At 50.5% G+C, this 10,339-nt stretch overlaps 1 protein-coding gene across 4 annotated transcripts in view; it reads left to right on the top strand.

Annotated features, from left to right (window-relative positions):
• The first annotated feature begins 1,814 nt into the window (after positions 1 to 1,814).
• The window catches only part of RNF123 (ring finger protein 123), a 52,607-nt gene continuing 44,082 nt past the window's right edge, over positions 1,815 to 10,339 (top strand). For 2 of the 4 annotated variants that reach the window (XM_037384964.1, XM_037384960.1), the window contains exons 1-4: positions 2,845 to 5,372; positions 6,437 to 6,521; positions 9,073 to 9,152; positions 9,988 to 10,085. In XM_037384964.1, the coding sequence (XP_037240861.1) occupies positions 5,291 to 5,372; positions 6,437 to 6,521; positions 9,073 to 9,152; positions 9,988 to 10,085 (345 nt within the window). In that variant the 5' untranslated portion in view covers positions 2,845 to 5,290. The other 2 variants (XM_037384962.1, XM_037384963.1) reach the window with 2 other exon arrangements.

Genomic DNA, 10,339 nt, shown 5'->3' with positions numbered 1-10,339 from the left:
GTGATATACATCAATAAATATTGAGGACAAATGTTGCTGATATGCTCGCTGAATGGATGGTATTTTTACATATATAGTCTTAATCTTATTCCATTGGGCCTATATGCTGTAGAATGTCTGCTGGTTGGAAGGTCTGTGATTCCTTTTGTAGGGCCAGGGCTCACGGACCAGCTGTGTCAAGAATAGGGATTTTAATGTTTCAGCAGAGATTGCAAACACTTGCTAAGGAATTTACTCCACAGAGTTCAGGAGAGTCAGAGCAGTACCTGTTACTGAGGGCTTGAGTCCTGCCAGATGCCCTTTGGAGCACACAGATGATGCGTTGCTCTGCGGGAGGGTAACAAGGGGCCTACGAAATGTCAGCCATCCGAAAGGATTTCCCTCCTGTTGGAGACCAGCAAGCACCTTTCTAGTGCAAGAAGGAGAAAAGATCTGGTTGCAGGGCGACTGCTGAAGGGCTCTGGGGAAGCTGGCGGAGAGCTGGAAGGCTGAGTCAAAGAATGATGGTGACCAAAGCACGAAGGAAATCCCGTGGGGTGGCTGTCCAGACTTGAACAACCCTCTGTGCTTCAGGCAAACTACAGGTTAGCTGACAGTGTGTGCACAAAGTGCCTTCACGGCATGGAAGTTGATTGATTCAAGCAGGGAGCAGCTGTCCTCTCCAAGGAAGGCTGGGGAATGTGGGAGACCCGATGGGCTTTTCTGGCAGCAAAGAGACAATGAGGAAGGAAAGGAGCTCCATCATTTCATGGTCACTATACCTAAGACAGCCTCCAACTGCCACATCACCTGCAAGTGCTGAACAGTTGTTAGACAGTGGTTTAAATGTCAATTTAGATCATGATTTAGGCAGCAGTTACATACTCTTCTACTTCTGACGCTTCTCATAATTATGCTATAGCTGGATCTATAAATACTGCTTGCATACAATATGCTTCTAGGCCTAATGTGAAATGTCACTTACCTCGTTACAGAGATCAGATGCTGGGTCAGGGGTCTCTTCACCTCAAGAAGTAACCTTGAGAGGCATCACTGCTCAAGGGGTGGATCACGATCATGCAGCCCACTGCCATACAGGAGAGCTCAGTGGGCTCTATGCAGGGTGTGTAGGGGTTTGTGTGGTGGTATGACAGATATTTATAGCATAAAGTGATTGTATTGCAGTCAACCCACCCTTTGGTGTATGTGCAAGAGTGCAGCTGTAGCAGTTTGAGTTTTGTCCAGTCCCAGCTCAGGCTTGTACTGTTAGTTCCTGATAAGGCATGGCCTAGACTCCTCAGCTCCTGAGAAGATACGGCCTAGCACAATTCCCAAGGTTTGCACAGCAGGGCTGATTTCAGTCAGGCCTACTTGTGGGCTGATGCCTGAACCAAAGTACTGCTCACCCGGTTGGACAGGTGCACTCGTCACACCTGGCAGCTTCAGTCGTCGTGCCTGGTGAGGAAATGTCCCTGCTGCCTGGGCACTCATCTGAACCCACAGCCTGGGCTGCTTTTCGCTGGGGACTCCTGCTTGTGGATCAAAGCTTGTCCTGCAGCACCATTGCCAAAGACCCCCTAGGGATTAATGAAATGGTTCCCTCAGCTGCCTGTAGCTAGCACAGGTACAGCCAGTTGCCGAGGGTAAACGCAGCATTCAATGAGAGGCACAGGCGCTGCGATGCCAGTGAGTGCCTTTGTCCAGGAGGCAGGGAGCTGGCAGAGGAAGAGGGGTGAGTTGCCAAAGCTGCACCCCGGGGCACTGCACGGGATCTCTGACTCGACAAGGGCTCGAAGCAGAAGAGCACTGAGAACAAGAGCTCTGCTGGACAGTCCAGTGCTGCGGTCACTTTGTCCTGAGAGCCGAACCCGTTTGTTCCCCAGGCCCTGGCAACTGCTCCTGTGCTGCTCCTGCGCTGCTGAGGGCACCCACAGATGCTGCTCCTTTGTGAAGCACACCACTACTAGCCGGGAGTGCAAGAGCTGTGCTGGCCTGGGCGCTGCTAAGAGACAAAGCAACCAGGCAGCCCCGGGCTGGGGCCAGCAGCCAGCCAAGGCCTGGCAGCAGTAGCCTGGGTGCCCAGGGTGGGCTTGGCAGAGTCTCTCTTCTCCAGGAGGCCTGGGGGCATTGCTCTGGCCTGTCCTGCCTGGCACTGGGGGGCTCTGCCTTTGACCTTCCTGCTTCCCATTACAGCCTGCAGTGCCAGCTCCGACCTCGCAGGCCCCAGCACTGCCAGCCAGGCAGAACTGGGGCCTTCCCACGGCTCCTCCACACCCGAGGCCAGCAGTTCCAGCAGTGCCAGCCAGCTGCCATCGGGACCCTCCAGCAGCTCTGCACAGCTCAAGAGCGACAGCCGCTCCGGCCATGCTGGGCCCATGCGGACGCGACACCGCTCCCGCTTGCAACATCGGGCCCCAAAACCCTATAGCAGGCCCAGAAAACACCAAGAGAGTAGCCACGTAACAGCACCATGTGCTGAGAGCAGCACCCCCAGCCAGGCAGTGCTGGATCCGTCCCATGACTGCCCAGCACTCGGGACCAGCAGCCCCAGCACTGCCAGTCAGGCAGGATCGGGGCCTTCCCACGGCTCCCCCGCAGCCCTGACTGTCCAGCGCCACGGCCGCGTGCTTCCGGGCTCGGTTTCCCCGGGGGAAGGTCACCCGCAGCCGCGGAGCCGGGGTCCCTGCCCTTGGCCGCGGGAGGCGGGCCCGGCCCGGCTCTGCCCGAGCGCACGGGCCCCTCGGCGCGGCCCGCCCGGCCCCCAGCGCGTCTCCCGGCAACGCGGGCTGCGCCGCGCGCTCGCATGGCCCTCGCGGCGCTCCGTAGCGCGGCGGCGGCGGCGGCGCGGCTGGGCCGGCGGTGAGTGCGCGGCCGTCGGGCCTGGGCCGCCCCGGGGTCCTCGCCTCTGACATTGGCGGGGCCCTCTCTGGGCCCGGCCCGTTACTGCCGCTGCCGTCGCGGTTCTGGGGCCGGGCGGGGGTGGTCTCGGGTGTGCGGCCTGTCGCGGGGGGTGTCGGCCGGTTTTGTGGCACAGGCGCCCCATCGGGGGGTGCTCCCGCGCCTGGCAGGGCTCTGTGGGCTTTGGGGCTGGCGGGCAGGTGTAGTGGCGCCCCTGGGTTTGGGGGTGTTTGTGGGCATGGCGGGTGTTTCCCGGCTTGTGGGGTGCCTGTGGCTGCGGGGCGTGCTGCCCAGTGGAGCGGGGGTCTCTGAGTTTGGGTGTTCGCTGCCAGCTTCGGGGTGGGCCTGGCTTTGCCGTCAGTTCCTGAATTGGGGCAATGCTGCCCGGTATTTCTGGTTTGGGGGTCCTGCCAGGTTAGGGGTGCAACAGACCCGTGCTCCAGATTAACGCGGAGCAGGTTCGCGAGCAGCGCAGAGGCCTCTGTCCCCGGCTGTCCCCCCAGCCTCGGCCCCGCTGCCCTGCCGAGAGCAGGAGGGGCTCGGTCAGCAGCTGCTGGACAAAGCTGGGTTTGCTGGCCCGGCTTCCCAGCCTCCACGCCTGCCTCCAGTTGGCTCCATTTAAGCTCTGGCTGCACCCGTCTTGTTTATTCTGCCCTTCTGCTGGAAGCCACTTGCCATTACTCAGAGACAGGAGTTCAACCCATGGAGTCAGGGCTGGGTGCCTTTGCTGGGGCCAGTGTCGTGAATTGCACATGGGAGCAGCAAAGGGGCAGATGTGCCCCGCCTCCCTTCTCTGCCCTTACTCTGACCTGTTGAAAGCAGCATCTGCTGCAACTGAAAAACAAAACCAACCCTGGCACTGCAGCAGTGCCAGCAGTGCATCTCATAGGGTGCCAGTGCGACCATGCTGTGCTTGCTGCCTGGGCATTCAGGCTGTTTCAGCAGCATGGGTACTGGGCTGGCTACCCTTGGGAGGAGCTAGGGGTACTCCACACCACTCTCAGGTGTTTTGAACTTGTCCTGACTGAGGTGAAATTATGTCTTTCACGTTCAGAGTGCATTTAGGATAGCACACATTTGCTGTCTGCTCTGCTTTGATAGTAAATGATGTGTTTCTATTTATAGTTTAATTGGTTTATTCCTTGTTTAGAGTCTCTGATGCAGGTTGTTCAAGGCCATTGATCCGGGCTGGTTTTTGCTTTATTCGTGCAGTTTTGCTTGGCAGTGCTGCAGGAGGGACACCAGGCAGCACTGCTCCACTGCTGGATGCTGGGGTGGCCCTGAGGAAAGGGACTTCAGGAAATTCTTTCCTGAATCTAGCAGAAACCCAAGTGATTGTCTGCCAGTGGACTTATGGTGGTATTTGCATCACTTGGCAAGGTCACTAACTTTTCTTGGGTTCACCTTAGGTTCTGCTCTGCTCTGTATGAGATTGCCAACAAGCATTTAATTCCCACAGCCTTTGCTCCTGTTGCATATTCCTGTTGCTCTGTGTGTCATAAAGCGATTTGTCAGATGGCTGTCTAGTGAACGAGAGGGACTTCCAGTGATGGTCAGCTATTGGGGCAATTGGAAACAGGAACTTTTTGAAACTAGATGGAACTAGCAACCTGAATTTATTCATTTTGTCCTGGCATGTGTCAGATCAGCTCTGATAGCACTCTGCATTCTAGTGATACCAGGAAGGGTCATGAATGTTTAGTCATGTGGTAGGTTTTCACCTGGAAACACTTCTGCCTACTTCTACCTGCATCTGCTTTTGTCCTTATAAAATTGGCACCTGGGTCTTTTGCTTTGTAGTCAGTTATATTCTTTTGTAGTCCAGTTCACTTGCATTTGTCTCATTCCTTCTCCTTCTGTTTTGGATAGCGGAATAATCTAATAACCTGTTGAACAGATTAACCAGGTGTGTGTTCCTGTCTGAAGAATATAATGTGGGAGAGAAAGGTGGAAGTGTCTCATCAGGGCATAAGTAGAAGTGTGATGCAGTTGCCAGTTTCAGCAGTGTTTGGCAGTGGTGGTAGATATGGCCCTATGCTGGCTCAGTGCTTCTGGCTTAAACTTGGTGCAAAGGTTGCCTGTGTTTCTGGCTTGGTTATGCCTGTGCCTTTGGTTGGAGTGGGGTCTGTGTGGTTGTCTGCAGTGTGGCATAATGCCTTGTCTGCTTTGGGAAGATTTTGAGCTGTTGGACAGGTGGGACTGAGAGCAGGGTTGGCAGTTAGTTGGCTTTGGGCTCTTGTAAGATGTTGTTAATGTGAGGACTCTGGCTGTTTTTTGACTTATCCCTGTTGTTCAATCCAGGTACATCAACCTCCAAGAAAGGGAGAAGTCTAAAGGCAGCGTCCTCCCCAGTGAGTTTTGTTCTAGGCATCTGTCTGTCTTATGTCGGCTCTGGAAGTGGTGCCTGTGAAGAATGACGTCGAGGGGTGCTGGGACTGCTTTCTCAAGGAAGAACTACAGGCTGAGCACTGAGCCAGAGAAGGCCAGAGTCACAGGTATGGGCCTATATGTGCTGTGTAAAAGCAGGACTGCTGTGAACTGAGTGAGCACCATTTGCCTCACTTGAGATCAGCTGCCTTCCAGTTGCAGTTATCATGCTGAGGTGTGGGGTGTGAGGTGTGGGGGGCCTGAAACTGAGTAAATCCCTGAACTGAGATGAGATGTTGGAAGGGTCGTTCCTGTAGTACTAAGGACTCCAGAACCTCATGTCACAGTGCCCTTTGTTCAACACACAGCCGTGCCTAGTGAGGCTGGAGAATGTCAAGTTGCCTGCCTTTGTCCCATCTGACTTAGGGAGTTCGCCTTCCAGGATGAACGGCTTGTCTGTCAAGTTCTCAGATTAATCCTTTTCTGGGAAATTTGGGTACCTTTTAGGCAGCCTGTTTTCTTTTATAGTCACCAGTCCAGCCGAAGTGTGCTTACGAGACCACAAATCTGGCATTTGAGGGCACTGTTGCACCCAGAAATAAAGCATGCTGCATCAGCGTGACACTAGGGATTGTTTTGTACAATGAAAGCTAAAGTGAGGCATCCATCATTGAAGAGGACTGTGGGTTAGATGAGATGGACTGCATTTGCAAGTCTTTCTATCTCATCAGCATCTTGTAGCACAGTTAAGAGATGTAGCTACTTAAAGTGTCCCAGGTACAAATAGGACATTGGGAATTGCAATAGTGATAAGACTTTCATTTTTTGGAAATTAAATCGGATTCCCACCTCCAGCTGTTGAAGTTACTTTATCTGGAAGTAGTACAGCAGGATTCCTAAGGATCTAGTTCCACCTGTGGGGACCAATTTATAGACTCCCATTTGCTATCATAGATCAGCGCGAATAGGAAAGAGCCCTTGTGGAGATGCAACCCATAATGCTGGACTCTAGGGCTGCTAATGAAGACAGTAAGACAGTGAATGACTTCTTGAACCTGCATTTTCCACTGTGTTGATCTCCAAATTTGAACATAATTTTCCCATAGTTACCAGTTTCTTGCTTGTACGTGAAAGTAACGTTTGAGTTTACCTCCTGACTCCCTAAGCTTATTTCCTTTCTGTTTTAAACAAGGGATTGTGAACAGCAGGCTGCTGAATGATTATCTACATCGTGTCTTTACCAATGCTGATGGGAACCAGCCTGCAGCTGCTTACAGGTATCAGACTTCTTCTCATTCATTAGATGGCAAGCGATGCTGTATCAGTCCCCAGATATACAGCACTGCGGTGAAAGGAGAGATCTTTTAGTGCCGCACAGAGATCTTTGTTGAAAGCACAGCAGCACCATGTTATAGAAATTACTCTTAGGTCTTGTCCTTTAGTGGCTTTTTCAAATTGCAGGGCTTGCTAGGAAGTATTCTTCAGGTTTTTTGCATGAAAAACCCCATATAAAAAATCATTAGGCAATATTTCTAAAATAAATAGGCAAGCAGGCATTCACCTTATTCCTGTTCCCTCTTTACTTGTGAGGAAGTGCAAAATGCACAGGTTTTAGGTACAGGAATGAAAGAGAGGTCGTCAGTGCCCTGTAAACTAAAGGCAAGGCTATTACTGACCTACAGAATACCACACATTTCTCAGGCTGTGGAACTGTTGGTACTTTTATTATTACGAGTCACCAAAGGAAAAGAAATACAAAATTCCTGTTTAGTGTCTGTTTTCTTCTATTTGTTTTCAGTTCTCCTTCACCTTGTAGCCCAGAAACTTGTAGCTTTGGATGAGAAAAATTTCCCTTGCATTTAGCTCTTTTGCCCGAGGCAAGTCAGACAGGTTCAGGGCAGGTATGAGTGTGGTATAGCAAGGCAGGCATGTAGCTCCTGCTGGTTGGCGGTGCTGCAGCGTGTCTTGGGTCACATTCCACTGGCTATACTTAGTACTGCCAGCTCAAATGTGAGCTCAGAGCTGCTAAAAATAGCTCTTGGCCCTCTCCACTCTTGGTGAGCTAGGGTTATGGCAGGGGGAAGGCAAAGTGGGTCATATTACTTTGCCATGAGCTTTCCTGCCAGCATGCCTTGGAATATTCCATCTGCCTGAGCATTTTGGTTTTCAGTATCTCTAATTTGTTTGCCTTGTGATTAATGACTTGAAAGCACAGAACTGATAGTTTGTTGGACTGGTCTCCTTTTCTTTTTTTCCTGCTTTCCACCCCTTTTCTGGACTTGGCTATTTGGTAGAAAGCCCACTAGCAGTCAAATAGGTCTTGAAAATAACATTTGCCAGTTGAGAGCAACTTTTATGGTATGACATTTTGTCTTTAGAGGCCTAAATTCCCCATAGAGGAGCTCACTGCAGACATCTCTCTGGCTGTCTCATGTTCTTCTTCTTCCAGAACTTCTCCATGCTAGCTGCTGGTTAAGCTGCTTTGCTGAAGCTGCCCTCTCTCATGCCAACAAAAACTGATGCTTTGATTCCATTTCTGTGCATTTTCACATCCATCAGGCTTTCAAAAGGTCTGTCACCAGTCTTAGGAAACGCCTAGTCCTGGAGAAGTGGGAAGTTGTTCCACAGATGGCTTTGGAAATGGGAAGCAGGGATAGGAACAACTAGCGACTCTCACAGTGAAAGGAGGTCCTGCTGGGGTCCCTCAAAGACCTGCAACACGACCTGTGTTGTTCTGTGTATCCTTGGGAGACTTGGAAAGGGAGAGAGCATGAGGTGGGAAAGTTTGCTGCGGTTACAAAGCTATTTAGAGCAATGTAAAGGTAAGGTGGCTGTGATATTGACTGAATAGTGAAACAGTCTATGAAACTCAGTGTAGGGAAATGCAAAGCGATGGATTGAAAGGGGATCAGCCTCAACATTGTGCATAAAATGATAGACCCTGAGTTGATTTTTACTGTGTAGGAATGAGGTTGGGGTGGGAATATTAAGTCAGAAAAAGAAAGTAGGAAGTTAGGAATTGTTAGGAAAGGGATGTAGGGTAAGTACAATCATTATGCCACTGAATAAATTTGTGGTTTAACCCCATCTCGAGTATCATGTGGTTCTGGTCTCGCCAACTCTAAAAGGGTGTTTTAGAGCTGCAGAGGTTTTGAGGAAGGGTAAGAGCAAGTCAGATGTCTGGAATGGCTCTTGTACAAGGAACAGCTAAGTAAACTAGCCTTGAAAAAGGAGAACTAAGGGAGGGCAGTATGAGAAAGTTCTCTAAAATAGTGGCCCAGAGCGGGTGCATGAGAGACTTCTCCTTAGTATGAAAACAGAATGGGTTTGGCTGTTGTCAGAGAGAGGATGCTGGGCTAGCCTGACCTTTTTCTGAACTGCTACAGCTGCTGGTGTGATCTTCTCTCTTCTTTTGTATTATGAAATACTTGGGGGGGAAAAGCCAAATCCTGACTTACGCCGTGTTTGTATGATGCTGACTGCAGCAAAGTCATGGTCCACAGCTGTTGGCAGTACAGCTGGTTTCTTACTGCCACTGTACCATAGTACAGTTTTCTTACTGCCACAACATACTCCTGAGCAGACCGTAGACTTTAGGATCCTTTGTTAACTATTTTTCTTGTTCACACTGTATTTAGTCCTCGGTTCATTCATTGCCCCAACACGCTGGGCAGCAAATTCCTCAGATTCGTGGCAAGAAACACTGACAGAATTTCCCAGTTCACATTTCACAGTGCAGGATTGTGCAGACACGTGTCTGGGCTGCCACTCTTTAAAACCTGGGAGACAGAGTTTTCTGAAGAGCTCCTGTGCATGTTTATTCCCTAGAAAGCACCTGACTTTCCAGAACCTGCAGGAGCACCTTGACCGGTTGCTAGCAGAGGAGAATAGCTCTGAAGACAGTCGAGGTAAGAGAACACTGAGTGTTTGTCCAATTTGTGCTTCTGCTTGTGCTGCTTAATTGAAAGGACAAGTTGTATCACGAAAGGCAGTTCCCTGAGTGAGCATTGTTCCGCCCTCCTGTGCTCTAATTTATTGTGCCTTTAAATCCTGCTTGCGAGTGGCTTGTCAGCCAGCCCCAGAGCAGGCCTGCTTGCAGATTGAGGAGGCATATTTCTAGGCAAAAATGCCTGGAAAAGCAGTTTTGGGGCTTATGTTGGAGGTGTTTCACTGATAATGATATTCAGAGCCATTGCTGTGACCAGCAGTGTGCAGTGCTATCCTCAGTGGGAAATGCAGAGGCTTCTTGACAATTTTTGCATACTGGCCTCCACTGTAGGTATTCACTTTGGGCCTTGGGCAGTTGCCTGTATTCTTGCTAGCATCCATTTCACCAAATGAGTCAGGATGTGGCAAGATACAACCTGGCTCCTCTCCTAAAAAGAAGAATTTTTCTTGCTGTCTGCAATCAAAGCATGGTATGTTGGCCAAACATTTGGCTCAGACTTTAGTTTGGTCTTTGAGTTTTGCCAAAGTAAAATTCTCAGGCGATGTGGAAAACTTAACATATGACTGGAATGCTGCAGAGCTAAGATCTTGCACGTTACTGTGAAAAGTTCATTTTAAATCTCACTGGTGTCTGCCAGTGAGGAGACCTGGTCTAACCTGGGTAACACTATTTTAGTCTTCCTCCACTGTAGCAGAATCCTGGTGCTGTTGTCGTCTAGCTGGAGGCATTTATCAAGTGTACAGTTAAATCCTGCACAACATCCCCTAACGGGTTTTCTGCAACTCTTCTTTCAGATCAGGTAGCAGAGGGTCGGCTTGGTCCCTTTACTGTGGTGTTGGACCACACGAGTGGTTTTGAGGGACTCCTGCTCGTTGATGATGACTTACTTGGGGTGAGTGTGATGCTGGGTGCAGCAGAAAATGGTCTTGTGGGACTAATAGCACTTGGGGCTTCTTCATTTGTTCTTCATAACAGATCCCTGTCACTGGCTTTGTAGAGTATTGTAAATGGAGTCTACCCAGAAAGCTGCAGGATCCTGGAGGAAATGAGCTCTCCTGGGAAAAGGTCTAACAGTACCCCTAAATCTCAGCAAGCTCTGAGTGGAGCTGTGAGGAAGTGAAAGGATTACCCTGGCCTAGGGGCTCG

Source organism: Falco rusticolus, chromosome 4 (genome assembly GCF_015220075.1).
Source record: "Falco rusticolus isolate bFalRus1 chromosome 4, bFalRus1.pri, whole genome shotgun sequence".
Lineage (NCBI taxonomy): Eukaryota > Metazoa > Chordata > Aves > Falconiformes > Falconidae > Falco > Falco rusticolus.
Note: the sequence above shows the minus strand (reverse complement) of the source record. Positions and strands in the feature narration are given on the sequence as shown.